The sequence below is a fragment of the Bombus flavifrons genome, chromosome 11 (assembly GCF_040668555.2).
Source record: "Bombus flavifrons isolate JBK064 chromosome 11, iyBomFlav1_principal, whole genome shotgun sequence".
In the NCBI taxonomy this organism is placed as follows: Eukaryota; Metazoa; Arthropoda; class Insecta; order Hymenoptera; family Apidae; genus Bombus; species Bombus flavifrons.
Genome location: NC_138452.1, coordinates 8,702,111 through 8,725,307, shown reverse-complemented (window position 1 = coordinate 8,725,307; position 23,197 = coordinate 8,702,111). Strand labels below are relative to the sequence as shown.

Here is a 23,197-nt window from a genome sequence, read left to right as displayed (position 1 = left end):
GTTTCATTATAATATAAATTCATTCATGATGAAAATTTTCTTTGCATTTTTAAACTGATTGAAGTTTCAAACAGCGAAAAACATTGACATTTAACGCAGCACCATCTATAACTGAATACAACAGCAATAACATTCAGATTCGAATAATATTATTCTGTGTGCATAATTCTATTATCAGTAATCAAAAATATTTCGTAACTGTACGAATAACATAATCATATATATATATATTATTGTAATATTCGCAAAGAATAGTTATATTTGTAATATGTGAAGTATCAATCAAATTGAAGGTTCATCGCGCGTAAAATCAAAGTGAAGTAATTATAATAAAGTATTGAATTCTCAATAAGAATTAAATAAGAAATTCAAGATGCCTTGCGAAATGATAACTTTACAACTTGGCCAATGCGGTAATCAAAGTAAGTAACTATGCAATTTACATCTTTGTTAAAATGTTGTTCTCTGTTTTTCTTCTTATTAATTTGCAAATGTAACCAAATAACTTACTTTTAATTACGTATAATTTATTATTTCATTAATATTTTATTAAAATAATCTTTGTTTATCTTTAGTTTTCTACTAGAAATATAAAGATTGTAAAATTTATGTACCACGAAAATAGGAAACTAAATTTCTGTTTTGAAGATATATTCATAAGATGTATTACGATACTACATTAGCAAAAAAATAAATAATAAAAGAATTTCAACTTTTAGTTGGATTTGAGTTTTGGAAAAAACTATGTGCTGAACATGGTATTAGTCCAGAAGGTATTTTAAAAGATTATGCAACAGAAGGTACAGACAGAAAAGATGTATTTTTTTATCAATCAGATGATGAACATTATATACCAAGAGCAGTATTATTAGATTTGGAACCCAGAGTAATTCATACAATTATGAATTCTCCCTACTCAAAGGTATTCATTACTATATTTTGTATAAATATTATAAGTATGTTTAACTTCATGAATTTATATGAATATATTCTTTATTAAAATACATTGTTATTATAAATATTATTTTCCACAAGTTATATAATCCAGAGAATATTTATTTATCAAAACATGGAGGTGGTGCTGGTAATAATTGGGCATCTGGTTATCATCAAGGAGAGAAACTTCAAGAAGAAATATTTGATATTTTAGACAGAGAAGCAGATGGAAGTGATAGTTTAGAGGTATGTGTAGTTATGTTATTTGAATTTATATCATTAATATTGTAATCATTATGTTAATTTACAGGGATTTGTTTTGTGTCATTCTATCGCAGGTGGTACTGGTTCAGGTATGGGTTCGTTCATGCTTGAATCCCTCGCAGATAGGTTTCCAAAAAAATTACTTGAAACATATAGCGTTTTCCCAAACCAAGATGAGATAAGGTATATATTATGCAATAAAACTATATTATAATAATTAAAACAATAGTACGTTTTTAATATAAATAAATTAAAAAGAAAATTCTTTTCAGCGATGTAGTTGTACAGCCATACAATTCCTTATTAACTTTAAAAAGATTAACACAATGTGCTGATTGTGTTGTTGTTCTCGACAACACAGCACTTAATAGAATAGCATCAGATAGACTTCATATCCAAAATCCTAGTTTTACACAAATTAATAAACTTGTTTCTACAATAATGTCTGTTAGCACCACCACACTTCGGTAATATACCATTTATATGTATTTTGCTTAAAAAATTAATGTAAAAGATTATAAAGATTTATTTATCTAATTCATATGTAATACTAGGTATCCTTCTTATATGAACAATGACTTAGTTGGTTTAATTGCTCCATTAATTCCAACACCACGATTACATTTCCTCATGACTGGTTATACTCCTCTTACTACAGATCAAGAAGTGAGTATTCATTTAATAAAATATATAGAGCAATTTCGTTTCTTATTTCAAATTCAAAATTTTTTAAAAAATGTACATATTTAATAAAATGTTCTGAAAATATTTTTGTTTAAATTAACTTATCTCTTATACTTCACAGGGAGCATCTGTAAGAAAAACTTCTGTATTAGATGTAATGAGACGTTTGCTTCAGCCGAAAAATATGATGGTTTCTACAGCATTAGATAGAAATGCATCTCACTGTTATATATCTATCTTAAACATCATTCAAGTACGTTTTATTAAAAATATTAAGGGTAAAAATAAAAATAAAATCTTATAAATACAATGTTTTAGGGTGAAGTAGACCCAACCCAAGTTCATAAATCTTTACAAAGAATCAGAGAAAGGAAACTTGCGCAATTTATACCTTGGGGTCCTGCTAGTATACAAGTAGCCCTTTCAAGAAAATCACCATATATTCAAAGTACACATAGAGTATCTGGCTTAATGTTAGCCAATCATACTAACATATCATCAGTAAGTTGCAAAAATACCTTTATATTAAACGATACTAAATTATTTTAATTATTAAATTTAGTGCTTTCAGAATTATTTGATAATTATGTTTACAAACAATTAAAAGCCTTGTTAAATCTGTAATACATATGTATTTCAGTTATTTGACCGTGCCTTACAACAGTATGATAAATTACGAAAGCGAGAAGCATTTTTAGAACAATTTCGTAAGGAAAAAATGTTCGAAGATAATTTGGACGAATTGGATAATTCTAGAGAAGTCGTTGAATATTTGGTAAAGGAATATCAGGCAGCCACCCGAGTGGATTATTTATCATGGAACCCCAGCAAAGTAGAAACATAAAATACTCAATAATTTTAATAAGATTATCGTGCATATAAAGAAAAATTTGAGATCTGATTATCACTTGTTATTTTATGCTTTACTTTATTATCACAGATGCTATTTTGAGCAGTATTAAAGTTGTTCTACGAAAATTAAGTTTCAATACTACACATATAGTAAATAGCAATTTTATGATATTTTAGTACAATTACAAATATTCTCAATTTTTTTATTTTAAATCCATTTCTATCTTTCGTACACAAAATGGAGGTAATGTAGCAATTGTAATGAATCCTGTATGACCAGGTAAAGAACGAGCATGCATTGCAGTAAGCAACTTTCTCTCTTCTTTTTCATATTCACTTTGTTGTGCCATATCTTCGTGTATATCCTAAAACATAGTTACCAAAAAAGGTCATATTAATATTTTCAAAACTGATATTTAATATCATCCTAAGTATAAAACATAAACTAAGCTCGTGCCATTTGAGTTATGACATTTATACATATATCTTTTTATAAGAATTGAACGAAAAATAATACTTAATAAAAAGAATCTTTCATTTTACGACACATATATTAATTCTATATATTGCATCTATTATATATACCTCATATTGCAGGTATTCTAAATTCAGTATAGGAAGATTTCTATATTGTACATGTACTTCTCTTTGTAAACATTCGTAGGTATTCAACTCAATGAATCCTTTTGATACTAATTTTGCACAAGTACGTTGAACTTGCTCAATACAAGGAGAAAAAGAACATAGTTTTCCACCTAAACATAAAATAAACAAAAAATCATTTCTTTGTCCTACTGTGTTAATTACTATTAATTTGTTTATGTAAGTTCGTAGTAACTGAAAAACTTAAATAAAATTTTTCGCTAAAACAATTTGTACCTGATTTCTTTAAAGTAACCACTGCATGATCTATTGCTAACCATGGATGTGGCAGGTCTAAAAAAATTGCATCTGCTTTTGTTTCTAATTCTTTTCCAAAACCTTCCATACAAACATCTTTATGATTTGAAGTTACAAATTTACTAAGACCATGTCTTTCAAACTCTGCTTGAGCAATATTTACACGCTGCTCGTGAAAATCAAATGTATAAAGATGACCGTGAGGGCGAATTGCACGAATAAGAGCATGGGAAAGAGATCCACTTCCAGTACCTAAAACAATAAGATAGTAAAACTAAGAATGTGATAATTATACGAACTAAATATAACTTCAAAATGCATTAATAAGTAAAATTCCAATATAAAATATATTGATAAGTTAGTACTTTTAGAATCAAATCAAACAAGTATTCAGAAAATAGTTAATAGTTGTTGAACCTGTTTCAATAACTATGTTTCCTGGTACTAAATCCAACAAGTGTATGATTAAACTTATGTCAGGGCTATATATAATTTGTGTCCTATGAGGTACTGTCAATGTCCAAAGTTCTGATGTTGGTTGTAAAACATATGCCCATCCTTTTGAAAGTCTTTTCATGGTTCCATATTTGTGTCCCACAAGAGAAAATACTCTAAGTGCTCCATATTTTGTTTGAAAAACATTGTCAACCATGTCACCATTTTTATTGGGAATTTTTGCCTTTATTTCTAAAGAATGCATATTGTTATGTCCTAAGTATAAAATGACTACATCTCCTTCTTCAATGAATTCTTTTACTTCATTAAAACTCATTTTAATGAAAACAAATTGAATTTATTCGTTAAATAATATTATAGTAATATTCCTCTATTTTATATCATAACATTATTAATTTTACATCATAATTATTATTAATTTGTATAAATAACACTTTTTCTTTATACGTTTTGTAACATTGTTATTATCATATCACTTTATATCATTCATAATATTTTATAATATTTTAAATGTTAAATTCAATGTTCCATATTTAAGGTTATGTTTCGTAATACACGTGTTCAAGATTTAAATCTCAAACCTTTTAAATTACAGTCATGTTTCAAACTGTTATACATACATATATATTATATACATATATATTATATGTACGCATTCCATCATTTTTTTGTCTACTATCTATGACAATGAATTCATTTCATTATGTATAAATAAAATTAAAAATGAAACTCTAAAAAAATGTCTTGCCTATCTTCATATAATATATAAAACATATAATTTCCTTCGCTAATATAAAACATAATAGAAAGTAATTGCGTGGTACGTAATATAATCTTGTGTATTATCTAGAAACAAAACTGTGTTATTTATTTCAAAAAATTTTTTTTAAATGTAATAAATTCTAATTATATCATATAATATAATGCGAAACTAATGTTCATGATGATAATCTTCATTTTACATTATTTATCTATATCTACTAAATAGTTACAAGATTTCGATTTATCGACTTACGAAATGATACAAATAATAAATTATAATAATTAAAAATATCTATTTGTGAAAAAAATATAAAAAAGAAAATCAGTAAAAATGATGTTCAATTTCATAAAATGAAAATGTGACTTAATAAAAGCGACACATTTGCAGAGATCCCTGACCCATGAGGCCACTAACAGAGCTTCGAAAAAGTTTAAAAATAGTAAAATAGTTGGTAATGAAGTGCCGAATGGTTTATCTTGAATTGCAGCTCGAAAATTGTTTATACGTAAATTTCTGTTGTTAAAACAGAAGCTGATTTCTTATATCTTAGTCACCATAATTTCGAAATATGGCTTCAAAAGTAACACTGTCCCAGGCTCTGGGTACAGATGGAAGTGATTTTAATCATAGACAAAAGATTGCTGGTCATTATCAAATCAGGTAATTAAGACATAACAAAAACGACATGTATATCAGCTATTTTTCTCTTTCTTTCATTAAGAATATTTTGATATTCTACACGTATAATATGATTTCTAAAATTGAATAAAATAATAATTAAAAATAAATCATTCCTCGACTATTATTTATTTATTATTAGAATTAAACGTGCATTCCTTTTAGTGCAACAAATAAATCAAGACTGAAATATTGCATATTTTTTCATTATCTTCTTTTCTTCGTTATGCTTGCCAAGCTATCAGCCGATATTTTAGACCATTTGGATATATTTATTTTGGAGATTGAAGAATTACAAGTACCTCAGGTATATGATCTTTAATATAAAACATTAAATATTGAATTATAATATCTCCCTTTTCTTATAGCCTTTATGGTGGGAATATATTTGGTGCACAAGTTTGATGTTAAGTTTTCTTGCATTGTCTGCTATTAAAAGAAACAGAATTAAAACATTAAAACAGTACATGATAGGTATCATCCTATTAGGATATGGTCCATTACTTTATGGAGTTGTATATTATTTCAAGGATGTTTGGAAATATTTAACTGTTGGTAAAACAAATGAAATTCACTTTTGGCAGGTATTAATAAGTCATATATTATCTATTATTGGAAATTTTCATATAAAATATTTGTTAAATCTATAAAAATTAATTTCTAGGATCTACCATATGGATTATTATGGTATGCATTTATTCTTTTAGCATCTCAAGTTCATTCTTTTTCTTTGTTCTTTTCCTGGAATCTTATAATAGCTTGGAAAACACGGGGAAGTAAAAAAGCTGACTAATTTAATAATAAAATTCATTGAAATCTGGCATATCTGTGAACACTATTGGTAATATAATAATATATTAGGCTGTCCTAAAAGTTTCTTTCATTTTATAAGAAAATAATAAATGCACAACATTTTTTGTTTTATATTATTTTGTTCTATTATTATAAAATGGATCATACATAATTCAATAAAATAATATAAAACAAAAAATGTTGTGCATCGATTATTTCCTTATAAAACAAAAGAAACTTTTAGGACAAACTCATATACTGTTAATAAAAATTTAAACTGTGAAAATATTGCTAATATGTAAATATGTATATATACATGTGTTCATGTACATTATATCATGTGTATTTTACGTATCTTAAATCACATATTTTGAAACATTTCATTTTGTTTTCTTATAAGCAATTTTAATAATGAATTGACATTAAAAAAGAGATAAGAGTCGCAATTTCTATATTAAATACACAATTCATTATGTAATAAGAGTAAAATAAAATTTCAAATAAATTATTAACCTTTTTGTATTGTTTGCTACAACAAATACCTGAACTACCCAATACAAAAATTACATAAAAACTAATATTAACATAATTAGACATGTACATTATGTTAATGTTAACTAAATCCATGCATAATGCATTTATATTTATACGTGTACATTACGTTGTTAGGTATAATGGCGAAAATTATCGATCAAATGTACAATTGATTACTGGACCCTGGGGAGAAAGATACCTAGATCTAGCAAGAGGGTCCTGAAAAAAGGGAATTTTCACATATCATATATCTATATCTCGTACAATTAGTCGATTAAGTTAGTTAAATTTGTAAATAGTCGACTTTACGTCCTAGCAGTTTAAATTTTGGCAGTCTAATGAGCAGAGAAGTTAGGATACCATTGGTGCTAACCTATGCAAATGAAATCCTGAAATAACCACTGAATCCATAAATACCCTAGATCGTAAGACATCTTTACACACAGGGGGCCTATTGATCGTCCGTAATAGAAGCTACATGCATATATGGATATTACACTTGTTCGTGATTCGTGAGGGACTTCATGCTCTATGATAATTCCCATTCCGTTTGACACAGTTTTCTCATTTCTTATCGCATTGTTCTAAGTCGTGCGGTGAGTTTCAATTATTATAATAGATAAAAATTAAAGTAGTTATTTTAATAAATTGATTTATAAAAAAAAAAATAAATAAAAAGCAACAAATATATGCATTGAAATAAATTAATTCTGAACACAAATGGTATCCATTGTGATTATATAAATCAGATAATATTGTAGTTAATTATAAAATAATTCACATTTATTGATATATTATTGCTATTACTGTGATATCATTATATTGTTTCTTATATTATTCACTTTCTACATTCCCCCTTTTTTTTAACTTTTATCTATGTTAAATTTCATTTTCATTATGAAGTCTATCTTTAAATCAGTCAGACAGATGAATGTTTTCTATGGAACAATATAGTAATTATTATCTTTCAGTATGACAAATTACAATAAATGAATTAATATTGATAATAGATATAATGTTAACATTGCAATATTAATGTGTATTAAGAATATAAACTACAAATGTATTTTACTATCTTGTTTATTAAGTTTATGATCTTAGTAATGTATGTCTTATGTAATTTATTGTTTTATTTTCCAAAACTTAAATAACGGTGTTGGTAAGTTTAATGTATTTTCACACAAGAGTTTTCCAGTAATGTTCTTTGTGTTCCTTTAAAATTTTGTTTTTCAATTTCTATGTAGTATATTGCTAGTTTTGATTATATTTAATTAGTCTAAGTTGAAATTATAAATTAGTATTAATTTTACTAATATATTAAGAAATTTTGTATATGTATGATTAGTAGCCTACATTAAAAATTGCAATATTTGTTTTAAGTATTATAATTTATTTTACTTCTGTTATATTTTGCCAATAAAGTATTAAGTAATCTGAAAATAAAATTCGAGATCTACATTAAGGTATATTATATAAAGGTAATGTAAGAAAGTAATTTTCCTAATTCTAATAAATAATTCTTTCATTTGGAGAAAAACAGATATTAAGTTTAATTAGTTTGACTATTTGATATTGTAAGATTTGTTTATAAACCCTAAGTTAATAAATACATTGATGTACATATTATGAGATTACAATAAAAATGTGTATATATATATATATATGTAAATGTTTTATGTAACTTCACAGGGACATTCGACTTCAAAATGTTTTCTAATCATATGACAACAATTGTGCGGCTTGCTGCTCAACAGCAGCAGCAGCAACAAAAACGTGGTATGGCAACTCTTAAAGCAATTTCTATAAGATTGAAATCTGTAAAGAATATTCAAAAAATTACTCAGTCAATGAAGATGGTGTCAGCTGCTAAATATAATAGAGCGGAGAGAGACTTAAAACAAGCTAGACCTCTTGGGATTGGTACAAAAGCATTTTATGAACAAGCTGAAATTCAAGCACCACCAGATGATGAGAAAAAGCTTGTAGTAGCAATAACAAGTGATCGAGGATTGTGTGGTGCTGTACACACTGGAGTTTCTCGTAACATTAGGGATGTCCTTTTAGCTGATCCCAAAGAATGTGAAAATACGAAGATTATATGTGTTGGTGAAAAATCTCGAGCGATTTTATCACGTTTGTTTGCTAACAATATATTGTTTGTTGCATCTGAAGTTGGTCGTAAACCACCCACATTTAATGATGCTGCCAAAGTAGCAATTGAAATTATGAATAGCGGGTATGCTAATAATTATATATTATTTTCAAATGTATAAAATTGTTTCATGTTAATATATGTGAATCAATATATTGATGTCTACAGGTACAGTTTTGGTTCTGGCCGCATTGTGTACAATCGATTCAAGTCTGTGGTATCATATGCTGTTGATCAGCTACCCCTTTTTGACAAAAATGCAGTAGTTAATGCACCAAAATTGTCAGTTTATGACTCTCTGGATGAAAGTGTAATTCAGAGCTATTTGGAATTTTCTCTAGCTTCTTTATTATTTTATTCTATGAAAGAAGGTGCCTGTAGTGAACAGTCAAGTCGTATGACTGCTATGGATAATGCTAGCAAAAATGCAGGGGAGATGATAGATAAATTAACTCTGACATTCAATCGTACTCGGCAAGCTGTAATTACTAGAGAATTAATTGAAATCATTTCTGGTGCTGCTGCTTTGGATTAAAGAAATATATAATGTGCATTAAAAAGGGAAAACATCATAGTGTTGGGAAGTAGGTCACAAACGTATTGTCAATTGACATTTGAATGTGTCGTTTTCTGAAAAGCAAATTTCAATTCAGGACCTCTCGAAATTGCTAAAAATGATTATTTAAAAATACAATGTTTATAACCCAACATGAAAATAAATTGTTAAAAACTGTTCGCTGAAATACTTCATTTGTTACAATTAAAACTGCCAAATAAATTAAATGATTTTATTAATTTTTGTATTTATTAACGCAATAAAGTTATATCTATGCTAATAATACATATTAGAATTATTAGATATTTATATATAATAGTATATAATAGTATGCAATTATAATTTATTATCATTATTGCTATTCATTGTTAAGTCATTTCTTTGTGTATTCTATAAAAAATTTACTTTAATAATTTAAGTATATGAAATTTTTTTTGCATTTTATAGGCTGTGATAAACAATTACCTATAATATCTATAAACTTTTAATTTAAATACTTACGATTAAAATAAAAAAAATAAAGAAAAATTTCGTTGAAAATCCATTATACCATCAATTTTTGTACTGATAACTAAATAAAATATTATTTATATTAATATTTCTGAAGTAGTTGTATGATTCATTTTATTAATTCATAAATTATCTTGTACTAAAAATATTTCCTAAATTTAAGCAAAACATAATGTATTAAGGAACACCAGTTTTATATTTTATAATTTGAGGAACACCAGAGTTATTCCATGTTTTCCTGCTATCTGTAAATGTAACCTCAATATCGTAACAAATATTAAATAATGGAAGGAAGTCGAAAATCTCGTGTTATTCTTGAAGAACATGGTATACCGAATGTGAGGCTCTACAATATACATATGTATATATATATATATATTTGTGATAATTCAAATTAGCAATTATTAATAATAATTTTATCTTTTAGGCTTCTGAATATACTAATTATCAACCACAACAAGATTGGAACTTGCATAATTTTAAAAAAGTATTTTTTATCCTGAATAAAAAATATATTATTTCTAATATTTATAAAATTATTACATACTATACTGATTTGTATTTTTAGGAATTCAAAATACAAGTGATAAGAGAGTCTGAAGATGAACGAGAGTTAGAGTTTGATTTAATAGGTTATCCTGTTGGATTTGCTAACGCATTTCGTAGAGTGCTTTTAAGTGAAGTACCAACCATGGCTATAGAAAAGGTTTACATTGTAAATAACACAAGTTTAATTCAAGATGAAGTTCTAGCTCACAGGTAGTTATTTATATTTAAAATGTATATTATTTTTTCATTCAAAAACAATAAATTAATATATATGTATGTTGATATTAAAGATTAGGTTTAGTACCACTTCAAGCTGATCCAAGATTATTTGAGTATCCTTCATCCACTATTAAAGATGAAGATGAAGTTAGTGATCAAGATACTCTAAGATATGAACTTAAAGTATCATGTACTTGGAATCCCCAAGCACCTAAAGATTCTCGAAGAACAAATGATATGTATAGAAATAGCAATGGTACATAAATATTTAATATAGTTAAAAGAAAGTTATACAAATGTAAGAAGAAAAATAATTTTGTTTTTAGTGTATAGTAAAGATATTAAATGGGTTTCCATTGGTCGTCAAGCAGAACTTTATCCTCAAGGAGCAGAGCAATTAGGTGTTCTAGAAAATGATATTTTAATATGTAAAATGCGCCCTGGTCAAGAAATTCATGTTTTTATGCATGCAGTGAAAGGAATTGGGAAAGACCATGCTAAATTTTCTCCTGTAGGTATGTTGAATATTAGCATTTAAGTCATTAAATTTTATAATATTAATGTAACTGAATTTATTTCAATAAGTTTTACTTGTAATACTTTCGAAATTATTTTTTATTTAGCTACTGCATCATATAGACTATTACCAGATATACAAATAGTAAAACCTGTCAGAGGAGAAATGGCGGATCGTTTAAAAAGTTGCTTTAGTATTGGTGTTATAGAAGTAATTGAAACTAAACCAGGTGATCCAGAATCACGCGAAGCAAAGGTTAAAAATCCTCGCTATGATAGCTGTTCTAGAAATGTGTTTCAACATGAAGACCTCAAAGGATGTGTACGGTTAAGTAGAGTACGAAATCATATTATATGTAAGTTTAAATACTTTATTTAAAAAATTTGTCATTTAAAGATTATGCACATGTTGATATATTAATTATGTATATCTTTCTTCCTATAGTTACCATTGAATCAGTGGGAACATTACCACCATCTGTATTATTTGTAGAAGCAACTAAGATACTTAAGGGAAAGTGTAAAATGTTCTTGGAAGAACTGGAAAACATTGAAAAATAGCTAGAAGTATTAAGATTTTAGTAATGACAATCAAAAATACTTTAACTTTTTAACTTTAGTTAATTCATTAAAATTCAATTTTATAAAAAATGTAATGTACAATATATTTAATAAAAAATATGAAAAAAATATTGTAAATACTATATGTAAGATCTATGAATATCTTGACATTATTATACAAATTAGTTCCAATCATTGATTTTCTTCAATTTTTATGATTATAAAAATTGTATATATATATAAACATATATTTGTGATAGTTTTGATTTTAAAAGCATCATATATTGAATTCAGATTATGCAGACATGATAATTTTCTTCAATGATTCATTGATATTTGAGGTTATTTGTCGACTCTGGTTTAACACTTTTAATAATACATATATATATATATATATAATTTGTGAATAGAACATATTATTTCAAAACTTATAAATAATCAAAATTTAATTTTCTATTTATGGGGATTAATTTACTAATAATAAATGTAAAAGTAAAGAATCATGTATACATATGTATATATATCCATTATTTAGTGGACTTATAAAAAGAATTGAAAATAATCTTAAGAATGTGATTAGTAAGTTATATATTGATCGAATTTTATCTTATCTATATTAAGTGTATCGTTTTATATCATGATAAAATGAAACTCGGTTGGAATGTAGGTAGTACGGAATATTGTTAATTCACTTCCATGTTTATTGCGATGTGATAGCATAGATTTCTTGTCTGGTTTAAAATTGTTATATCACGAGTAAGATTTATTCTGTACCATCGTTCTAGTTTCTACCTTTAGAATTGCGGATAATGGGACTAGGAATTTTTCGATGGAAGATATTATTGATTGCTATATCTGTTTTACTTCTTTGGCAATCCTCGAAAGTATGGTTGAATCTAACTCAAGAGAAATATGGCATAGAAGGTAAAAATCCATATGTCTACGGGCAAATGTCATGCAAAATGGAATAATTTAATTTTTCAAGATTATATTTGTTTCTGATTGGTATATTAGAATTATTCGTTATTTCTTTAATACTTTTATTTAAAATTATCTGATTTAATAACTTTTCCAATCATAAGAATATTGTATAAAAATGCATTTTTTTTACATTAAATAGATAGATAGATAATATCTTTATTGCTTTTCTTATGGATTCTGCTTCTTTGGTTTGTTTTGATGACAATCCCTATCTTCTAGTCATTATTATATTACATATCACATATTTACATTAAATAAGTAAAAAATATAAATGTGCAAAAATTTGTAGTAAGCCCAAAATCAGAAATTTTATTAAAATTTGTATTTTTGTTTTCTAAATGTAAAAATTATCTGTTATATCAACACAGAATATTAGATAAAATTTTTATTTTCGTGTCAATGGCTTAAATAAAAATTTTAATTTACTATTATGTAACTTTTTCGATTTTCTTGGGTATCTGCTAAGTTTTCTATAGCACAGCTTCAGGACAACCAGCTAACAAATGACGAGAGTAAGCAAAAGGTTCACATAACTGTGTATTACGAAGCACTATGTCCAGATTCACGCAACTTTTTCATAAAACAATTATTGCCAATGTACCACAAAATTCCAAATAATGTACAGTTGGAATTTATACCATATGGGAAAGCTACGGTAGGATACTTTATAAAGAGAAAAAATGATTTAAAAACAGTATGTTTCCTCAATACATACACAATGTAACATATTAATTTTCATTTTCATGTATGTGTTTATTATTCTACAGATATTAATACAGTAGATAGTATACATAGTAAAATATTTTTATCCTGTTATACTGTATAATCCCTTTTTTAAATATGTATTAACGTTACTTTTTACATTATAATGTATGTATAATGAGATATGTTTCCATAAAGAATAACATGAAACAATATAAAATTAAAACAATGACTAATTATTGGTAAACTAAAGTATCATCTTATTTTTGACTTTAGTAACGATTAACATTAGATTACTAGAAAATATCTTACTTATCTTAATATTTAATATTTAATTATTTTTTGGTTGGAAATATTTGATTAATCTAGAGATAAATGAAAATAAGTATGAACTTTTAAAGTCTAAGCTTATTTGAGTTTACAAAATTCTTACAGACTGTGAAAACAGAAAATGGGTATGAATTTATGTGCCAACATGGACCCATTGAATGTGGAGCAAATATCATTCATGCATGTTCCATAGATATCCTGAAGAATACTTCCATTCAGTTAGAGTATCTATCTTGTATGATTAAAAATAACATAGTGCCAGTAAATATCATGGAAATTTGTGCAAAAAAAATGAACATAGATTATAATCCTATCTTTAAGTGCTTTATTGGAGATAAGGGCAAAGAACTTTTGGCTAAATATGGGGAATTAACAAATGCTTTAACACCACAAATTTCCTTCATACCAACTGTTGTATTAAATGAGGTAAGTTTTTTAAGTCAAGAAATTTTAAAACACAAAATAATATATTCAGACCAATGTAAATTATTAAAAATTTTTGTTCCTATATATATTATAATAAATATGGATTTACAGAATTCTGAGAATCAGGCAAGGATATTAAAAAATTTACTACATGAAGTGTGCCTACAATTTAAAATTATGCCAGAAGGTTGTATATTATAAAGATACATCAAGTATTTATAAAACATACTTCCCTGACAGATTTGCATGAAATACAATATTTTTTACATAAATTTTTATGTATCTATTGAATGTTAAGATCTAAACGAAACATGCCTTCCAATTTTTTATTAAGAATAAGAAATGAAATTAAAAATGTAAAAATTCAATTAAGTGAATCAAAGAAGGGCATGTATTATGTATAAGTACATATATAATACTTTGTAGAACTATTTAAAAAAATTTTTAATTTTATTTATTTTATTTAAGATATTGAAATTTCCGTATTGTTACTATCTGGTATGTAACATATAGTAGCATTATTGTTTGAAAATTCCAAATTAAAAAATCTAGGTCATTAGCCCCTAAATTACACTTATTTTATGATTGATAGTAAACTAAAATATTTATGTTGTATTATTTATATTAATGATATATATATATATATATATATATTTCAAATTTGTTCATGATGTAATATTACTTTAACTTAAAATTGTTTGTCATTATATAAAATGTTAATATTAGTAATACTTGATTGCTCGGTTATAATGCATTTTACGTTTGGATTTATAAATAAATTGAATAAATTAAGAGTTACATATAATAGAGTGGTGATATACTTAAAAAAAATCTGTTTTGGTAAACTAAAAAACCTGCTATTCTCACATTAAAAGAAACAAGAGTTAATCAGTACTTTAATGTATGGGAACAATTTATTAACTTAATATCAACACTTTATACAAACTGTGTCGCTTCGTCATGCACGATAAGTGAAGTATGCCTTTGATATGGCGGAAAATATCTCACATAAAATAGAAATTATGAACGTACAATCTCAAATACAGGAGAAAAAAACGTATAGCGAATATTTTTTCTTTAGCCGAATGGATAAATACATTTATTGGAATTATTTTTCAAAGATAAACATCAAAAATAAATAACTTCTTATTCACGTCACGACGGAGTTTCATAAATATCGCATTTTAATATTTTATATAGTTTCGGACAAAAGATTGAGAACAAGAGTGACTGAAGTAGAATCTCCACTATTTTATTTGCGAGGAATATGTTTCGGGAAACGATCCTTGAAGAAAACGAGAATATGATTCTGTAATAGATCTCAAGCTTTAGTTATTCTTGAGATACAATACTGACTTGCTTTTTCTTTTCATTTTTAAAACTTAATATCGGTTCTTAGCGCCCGCTGTAAAGAACTTTCATAAAATTATAGTTTAGACTATGTATAACTTGCGACACGAATATAAAATTAATATTAAATATTGGAATATATTCTTTTAACTTAGACTTAAACACTAACCGTCAATGATCGATGAAACGAGCAATAACTTGTTTAAGCATTTAAATAGGGATGTTCTTTGAGTAACTTCTATATCACCATTTACAAAAGGACTTTGTCGTGATTCCTCTTTCCTTTTCTTTTTTTGCATCTTTACAAAGTGAGAACATTTTCGCCGTAAATCACTAAATTTTAACTTTATGTTCACAATAACGATAACAACTATCAGAACGATCGCAAGTGAAGTAAAATAGTTTTAAGAGCTCTCCTTTTGCGATTCGTATGCCTTAATATCTCTATAAAAGGCTTCCGAACCGATGAAACTTCGTAGATATGTTAACGCGAATCTTGACAGTGAATTATACACATACATTTTGTCGGCAAACTATTACTAGATGCCATTGAAAATGACGATGAAGATAAAAATGGCTGAAACGAGAGGTCCATTGGTTAATGAAGGAAACGAATTGAGTAGTTGTGACCTAAAAATGAGGGTACATTTATTTTGTCTTTTTATGATCAATGCGATCTAGGTCACCAGAAATACAAGTACTTCTCATTTTGTTCACTTCAATATTAAATAATAAAGGACTGTGGAGGAATTCTTTCTTCTTTTCTTCCTTTTTTCTTCGTAAATTAGTTTTTATATATATATACATATACACATATATGTGTATATATGTGTGCATATATACATATATATGTATATATAATATATATTACATATATATTAATGACTGAATCACCGACACGCATGTGTTTCCACTTTTCGGTGATCGTTCTTTACTCTTAGTACTTAACATTATCATACGAATCTCACAAAACCACACCAGTTTCTCCTGCTTATCTTGCGAGACTGGCACGCACCCCTGGGCGAAGGAAAATATAATGCACCAATCACTGTTGTGACTTGACTTCTTTTTTTAATCCCTCATCCCTATTTCTCTGTGCTTTCATTTATATTTCAACAAAAGTGGTGTCGACGTTGTGTAACGCGCACGCGTTTTAAGGCTTTCTCAGTGGAGATAAGATACAAACGGGAGATTATAATGAAATTGGATACAGAACGCACTTGGTGAAATATGTCTTACATGTTTTGTTGTGTACGCGTTTGTGTGTCTGTGTATATATGTGTATATGTATAATACGTGTCATGTATTATATAGGTTTTTTCAAAGGCTTAACAAAGCTGAAAAAGCGTAGAGACGTTTCACCAGAAATATCAATACTTTGATATAACCCGATTCCATAGATCTCATAAACGTGGTCCAAGATAGCATTACGCGCATCTCTGAACTTCTCGAGGATACTCCGTATTTTTTTTAATCCTCCTAATACTTTTTCTTTGATACTATTTCTCAGCTATTAAAAGAATTAAATTATCCATTATGGTGTAGTAACGAATTCAGTATGTACGGAATCATCGATAAACCAAAGGTCGAAGACATTATATTTCGAACTCTGGAAAACGATGTCCAATCCGAATTTTCTTTGGCAAAGTAAAACAAACGCTTAACATGTACGTTACTGATAAAACTTTTCGCTACAACAAATGCTGTATCGATGACACAAGCACGTTCTTCTTGATCGAGAAACAAGTAGAATAAATTTCCAACTTATCTCGATCAATAAACGAACCTACACAATGCGCTATAATAGCCTTAGATTTTTCCCTTCTTTTAATACTTTTCCTCTCTTCTGTCTACTGATTAATAATCTTTTTTCAATACATTGAAAAGTAGAATTTACAAGGAAAACTTGCATGTGAAAGTCTTCAAAGATACGTGCAGAGAAGAAATAGGAAAAGGCCAAAAAGAGAGGAAAGTAGGGAAACACTATTTACTTTTATCATCAACAAACATGCGCGTCTGTTTTTTTATACATATATATATCTAACATTTTTATATATATATATAATTATATTTTTTATACGGAAATAAATCATCTTTTATGTATAGATGTGTTTATGTGTGTACTGCATATTTTTTGTATTCGTTTATGTGTGTGTGTAATATGTATTTTTATGTTTATGTTGCGTGTAGTTAAGTATTTTGTGTATTTAGAGATAATGATTTTTAGTGGTATAACTCTTTAATTAAACAATTGCCCTGTATTACTTATCGTTAATGATGATTAACGCGTGTTGGACGTTGACTTTTCGCGTTTTAAAGACATCTTTGCGTCCAGATACAAGATTTTTTTCACTTTCTGGTCGATTCGTTTTTGTTAACATTATATTTTTCTTTGTTTCTTGATTTATTTTAATACGTCAACACCACTCCAAGTTGCAAGTTTTTCCATTACACAGGTTGCATTCACTTTGATGTCATCATTGTGACGAATTCTAGACAAAGAATATAACACAGTTAGAGTTACTATTGCAAATATGTAATTTAAACTTAGAAATTACACAAATGCTTTAAAACTTTTAATCAAAATTTACGAAATATTGATAAAAGTAATTTAATTTAGAAATTACAGTAAATATAAATTTAATTGCACAACCTTCATAATTAACTTGGCCATCACCATCAATGTCAGCCTCCCGAATCATTTCATCAACTTCCTCATCAGTGAGTTTCTCGCCAAGATTTGTCATAACATGTCTGAGTTCCGCTGCAGATATGAAACCATTTCCATCCTTATCAAATACTCTGAAGGCCTCCCTAATTTCCTCCTCACTGTCAGTATCCTTCATTTTGCGAGCCATCATGGTTAAGAACTCCGGAAAATCGATTGTGCCATTACCTACAATTCCAAGTATTTTTAGTTTTGATTTTTTCTGAAATCAGATTTTTTCCAATGTTTTTAACAATGAGATAATGATAACAGTGTAAAAAAACATTCTTTCATTATGCAAATATATTGAATGATAATCTGAATTGATAGATTTGAAAATGATGCTGATATCACATGCAATCTAAGAAATACAAAAATTGCATAATGAATAATAATAACGCAATGAGTTATATGTCAGTTATAAAATAAGATTAGGGTAAAATACCATCTGCATCCACTTCATTGATCATATCCTGAAGCTCAGCTTCTGTAGGATTTTGTCCTAGCGATCGCATAACTGTACCCAACTCTTTGGTTGTGATAGTACCATCCCCATCCTTATCAAATAGCGAAAATGCTTCCTTAAATTCTGCAATTTGCTCCTCTGTGAGTTGATCAGCCTTGAAATAAAAAATAAAAGTTACAGTTATATGTACACATTATTAGCATAATATTGTTAAAAGAATCTAGTTAAAATTTTGTTAAATCAATTACATGGGATCTTTATTTTATCAGACATCATACAAATAATTTGATATATGATAAAATACCATTTTATTGGTTGCAATAATTGGAATTATATTTCTCTTTTATAAAATACATAAATATATATATTTTCTATTGTTTATATACTTGCTAGTTATGAGTATGTACTGAAGATATACTTTTGTCTGAAGTATGTCATATGGAGATAAGTGATGTCATATGGAGTAAGTGTGTATGCTGAGAAAATGAAGAACATTCTATATTTTGTAGAAACGCTCACAAAAATAATACGTTAAGTTTTCATTGGCAAGACTCGTAACACGATTACAAAGAAAGATTATTTTTGAGTAAAATTTCTGACAGCAATAAACATTATTTTCTGTAAAATTTCTCATTTCTTTCATGCTTAATGCATAACGCTCTTTAATGCATTGCCGATGTTTCGATCTGGAGGAAATGCCGCCACCTTGCTGAAAACTAGAAACGCTTCACGTCCGTTCAGGTATTGCCCCACCCTCACTAAGAAAAAGCGCGAGGGAGGGGGGTCGAGATACTTAGGATACCGTTGATTGGAAAATTAAGATTTTTGACACCTGCTAATCAACGTGTATTTTTGAAAAATCGTAGAGCGAAGCTCGAACGCTCGAAGAAGCTTCGATTCTTACTCGAATTAGATTCAATCAAACATCTAACCAAGACACACAACCGAGATTCAATCTAACAAGTCAAACCACACGATAAACTTATACTATATGAAGAATTCATTTCTCAAATGAAGCTATGCTTGCATTTGTATACGTTCAATCGCAAGTGTATACATCTAACAACCAATTAAACTTAAAGTATTTGTTTTATTTCATCGCAAATCCAATTCGTTTAACCTTAGTTCTAAATAAAATACATATCGTGGCTGTTTAACTATCAATAAATATTTACCATAAGCTCGTTGCGGTCGAAGAATATCTAAGAAATAATTATCTGTTACTATAATCAGATCCCTAAATAAAATAACGAATTAAATACTTTTTGTATTTGTAGACAAAGAACTATTAAATAAATGATAAGGAAGTGCAGTCGTTAATATAAAAAGTTGTTTTAAATCAGCCTATGACTTCTAGAATAAAACACCTTACAATATAGGTCAGTTGTGTATATATATATAAATATATATTTATATATATATATATATATGTACTACATACTATGCTTTCTTCTATATACTTTATACAAAAATATCCATTGAGCACCTAGACCTATATAAAAACAAATGTCATAAATAAACTAATAATTCGATATTTAATATTTCAGTTGTTTATTAAAAGGAAAGTGTAATATATATATATATATATATATATATATATATATATATATGTTCGTTAAGAATCTAACTAAAAAAGTTTATATTACGTTGGAGTATAATTAATTTTTAATACAACTGAAGGTTTATTTATAAAAACTAAATATTTATATGCTTAAGAAACACTTTAGAATGATCGTATCTATATTTTAGGTTATGCGGTAAGACGATCGACCAACATCGTCGAACATCATAAAACTGCAACTAAAAATGGAAAATATTTTCAAAAATTTGAATATTACATAGCGTATGATCTTGTTTGATTTGAAATCATAAAAATTGAAATTATGCAATTAGAAAATATACAAAAAATATGTTTATATTATACTGTGAGTATAAAATTCTCATAAAGTTCTCGTGATTAAGTATAAAAACAAAATGTAGAATTTAATGTTTATATTTTCGTATTAAAAAAAATTAACTTTTGTGAAAAGTTAATTGAAGTCATCGTTAGAAGAAGATGAATGCAAGAACGTACAAGGAATCAGGGAAATTGGCGCAACAGCAAGAGACCGCGAAAATCAATAGTGAGGTATACCGTGTAACGGTTGACTGTGTCGAATACTATATGCTACATAAGAAAAACATTGAATATCGCGAAAAAAACGGATTACGTATCGGATTACGAAAAGAAAATGTACAAGATTATTGTACTCTTTCATTAAGTACTTTAATCCTAAAAAATGTTACGAAAAAATAACCTGTTAGATACAAGATAAAAATTGGATGAAATATTGGAGTTTGTACTGTATGATGAAAACAAGTTCCTTTCGAAACGAAAACGATACTGAGGTGTATATTATATATTATCCAGTATATGCAACTACTATTGTTACGTTTAGAAATATCTCACATAAAACTTGAATTTTTTCGACGAATAAATGAAGAAATGTATTTATTCGAATATAGTGCTAGTAACTTATCGTCAATTGGAATTCCTTGATGTATCCAAAAAGAAATACGATAGCAATTATTATCTCATTAGATTTGATAATCTAAAGATAAGGTATTTTATGTAGATAAAAGTTGTGAATTAACGATTTTAAGAAAGTTTTCTCGCGTCATTCGATATTCCAGCGTACCGTTATACATTACATTGATACATGACACAACGTAATACGAACGACGTTGACTCTGAAAAAGTTTTCACCGTAGCGCCTTATCATAACGCTGTATCTTGACGGTCGGCCGGAAGATTTGAAAAATCATTGTTTCCTGTTTAGATCGTTCGATGTTTTTTTGCGATTTTTATCGGAGGAAGTTTCACAATTCATGACATCTCGAAAGAGACTGAGAAAAACGTATGTAAGCCATCGGAGTAGAAATGGATCGATAGTCGGTCCATCTCCGCATACCGGCCATTACGAATGTAATATTGCAATAGTGCGTAGGTAAAAAAAACATACGTGGGATAAAGTGGAAAAATATCATAGGATCTGGAAATGAAATCTTTTGAATCGGATAAAAATGGAAGAAAAGAAGTTTTGCAATAAATGCGTATCGGTAGGTTGCACGTGCACTCGACGCGTCAATGCGGCAAACGAAAGCCTAGGAGGAGGGTGAGGGCGAGGGACCGCTGAACGACGTCCGCATAGGCACACGCACCAGGAAAGAAAGCATATTCGACTTACCATTTTGGCTCGGTTCTTTTATATCTCAGTACGCTCGACGATTTGAAATATCGGTTTAGGCACTGAACACAAAGGATACTATTCACAATCTCTCTCTGGGCCAACGTGGAAAGTAAAACTTGTGTGCACGAAAGCGCGGACAGACACGCAATACGACACGGCCGACGAGAAACGCACTCCGAACAGCAATGGAGTCCACCGTTCTCTCTCGGTGTACGAGCCTCTCTGCCGCTTGTCTCGGTCAGGTATCACTACGCCGCCCCTAACGGGCTACATGACGGTGTCTCCTGATTGGTCGATGGTCTAGACGGGGGTTAAGGGGAGTTCACGCGGCGATGCGCTGCGTCGTTTCCTACGCGATCGACAGATAGTTCCGTGCGGCTTCTCCTCTGCGAAAACCCTGAAAAAACGACTGGTTTTTAATTGGACAAATGGGAAGAAGTAGGAACGACACGACGTCCAACGTAGAGAACGGTCGTCATAGACAATCGTGCAAATCCGCTTTACATGCGGGGTGGGTGCGGTCGTGTTTACAGGACAAGTCCGGGCGAACTAACCAGGCCTGTGATTGGCCGACGCGCACCTGCAATGCGTCAGGCAGCCGCGCGGACTGTGCCGCCGCCGGCTACCGGGTCAAAGCCGGGCTTCCCTGCGAGAGATGGCTCGAATGCAATGGTCAATGAGCGCGTTTTTCGGCTGCGTTTAGGCCTTACGTCTCTCTTTCTCTCTCTTTTTCCTTTTCTCTTCTTTACCATATCCCTTCTCTTTCCTCTCTTCCTCCCCTTTGCTATCTTTGTCTTTATCTTATGCTTATTTTCTTCTTCCATTTTACCTTTTCTCTTCTGCCTTTTTTTCTTTCTCTTTATCTCTCTCTCTCTTTCTCTCTTTTTATTCGCTTTCTTGCGATTTCTATATCGTTAGTCCCCTAAGCCCTAAGCTATCGTAGCTTATTTTACTGACAAGAACAATTGCTGCAACGATATTTCGTTCGTTTGGTATCATAATCCCGATGACATTCGTCATTTTTAGTCAGCTTCCGATTTCAACTCCAGTTTCTGGAATGACCGGAAATCCGCATCTTACATG

At 28.5% G+C, this 23,197-nt stretch overlaps 7 protein-coding genes across 9 annotated transcripts; 5 read left to right on the top strand and 2 right to left on the bottom strand.

Annotated features, from left to right (window-relative positions):
• Positions 1–91: 91 nt before the first annotated feature.
• LOC138185000 (tubulin gamma-2 chain) lies at positions 92–2,728 on the top strand. Its single transcript, XM_069123571.1, has 9 exons — positions 92–422; positions 720–922; positions 1,036–1,182; positions 1,247–1,383; positions 1,473–1,667; positions 1,755–1,866; positions 2,006–2,137; positions 2,203–2,385; positions 2,525–2,728. Exons 1-9 carry the CDS (start codon positions 374–376, stop codon positions 2,726–2,728), a joined length of 1,362 nt encoding a protein of 453 aa, XP_068979672.1. The 5' UTR covers positions 92–373.
• Positions 2,729–2,751: 23 nt separating this feature from the next.
• On the bottom strand, positions 2,752–4,727 carry Trmt61 (tRNA methyltransferase 61). The gene is made up of 4 exons (XM_069123578.1): positions 4,054–4,727; positions 3,616–3,888; positions 3,322–3,491; positions 2,752–3,101 (listed from the first exon to the last, which is right to left on the bottom strand). Exons 1-4 carry the CDS (start codon positions 4,406–4,408, stop codon positions 2,940–2,942), a joined length of 960 nt encoding a protein of 319 aa, XP_068979679.1. The 5' UTR covers positions 4,409–4,727; the 3' UTR covers positions 2,752–2,939.
• A 56-nt stretch (positions 4,728–4,783) lies between these two features.
• On the top strand, positions 4,784–6,772 carry jagn (jagunal). The gene is made up of 5 exons (XM_069123585.1): positions 4,784–4,912; positions 5,243–5,515; positions 5,699–5,840; positions 5,902–6,117; positions 6,198–6,772. Exons 2-5 carry the CDS (start codon positions 5,424–5,426, stop codon positions 6,324–6,326), a joined length of 579 nt encoding a protein of 192 aa, XP_068979686.1. The 5' UTR covers positions 4,784–4,912; positions 5,243–5,423; the 3' UTR covers positions 6,327–6,772.
• Positions 6,773–7,308: 536 nt separating this feature from the next.
• On the top strand, positions 7,309–9,806 carry ATPsyngamma (ATP synthase, gamma subunit). Of its 2 annotated transcripts, none has more exons than XM_069124088.1 (3): positions 7,309–7,455; positions 8,549–9,095; positions 9,180–9,806. In XM_069124088.1, the coding sequence occupies exons 2-3, from the start codon at positions 8,566–8,568 to the stop codon at positions 9,544–9,546; spliced, it is 897 nt and encodes a 298-aa protein (XP_068980189.1). In that variant the 5' UTR covers positions 7,309–7,455; positions 8,549–8,565; the 3' UTR covers positions 9,547–9,806. The 2 variants fall into 2 exon arrangements, with proteins under 2 accessions (XP_068980189.1, XP_068980190.1); XM_069124089.1 differs by lacking the exon at positions 7,309–7,455 and adding an exon at positions 7,482–7,619.
• A 463-nt stretch (positions 9,807–10,269) lies between these two features.
• On the top strand, positions 10,270–12,082 carry Polr1C (RNA polymerase I and III subunit C). The gene is made up of 7 exons (XM_069124086.1): positions 10,270–10,415; positions 10,505–10,564; positions 10,646–10,836; positions 10,917–11,101; positions 11,172–11,360; positions 11,469–11,717; positions 11,807–12,082. The coding sequence occupies exons 1-7, from the start codon at positions 10,362–10,364 to the stop codon at positions 11,920–11,922; spliced, it is 1,044 nt and encodes a 347-aa protein (XP_068980187.1). The 5' UTR covers positions 10,270–10,361; the 3' UTR covers positions 11,923–12,082.
• A 325-nt stretch (positions 12,083–12,407) lies between these two features.
• Positions 12,408–16,604, top strand: LOC138185254 (GILT-like protein 1). Of its 2 annotated transcripts, none has more exons than XM_069124090.1 (4): positions 12,408–12,846; positions 13,380–13,597; positions 14,041–14,361; positions 14,473–16,604. In XM_069124090.1, exons 1-4 carry the CDS (start codon positions 12,732–12,734, stop codon positions 14,560–14,562), a joined length of 744 nt encoding a protein of 247 aa, XP_068980191.1. In that variant the 5' UTR covers positions 12,408–12,731; the 3' UTR covers positions 14,563–16,604. The 2 variants fall into 2 exon arrangements, with proteins under 2 accessions (XP_068980191.1, XP_068980192.1); XM_069124091.1 differs by having other exon boundaries at positions 12,430–12,846; positions 13,380–13,558.
• On the bottom strand, positions 15,254–22,344 carry LOC138185255 (calmodulin). The gene is made up of 4 exons (XM_069124092.1): positions 22,112–22,344; positions 18,864–19,038; positions 18,365–18,607; positions 15,254–18,203 (listed from the first exon to the last, which is right to left on the bottom strand). The coding sequence occupies exons 1-4, from the start codon at positions 22,112–22,114 to the stop codon at positions 18,175–18,177; spliced, it is 450 nt and encodes a 149-aa protein (XP_068980193.1). The 5' UTR covers positions 22,115–22,344; the 3' UTR covers positions 15,254–18,174.
• Between the last annotated feature and the right edge of the window lie 853 nt (positions 22,345–23,197).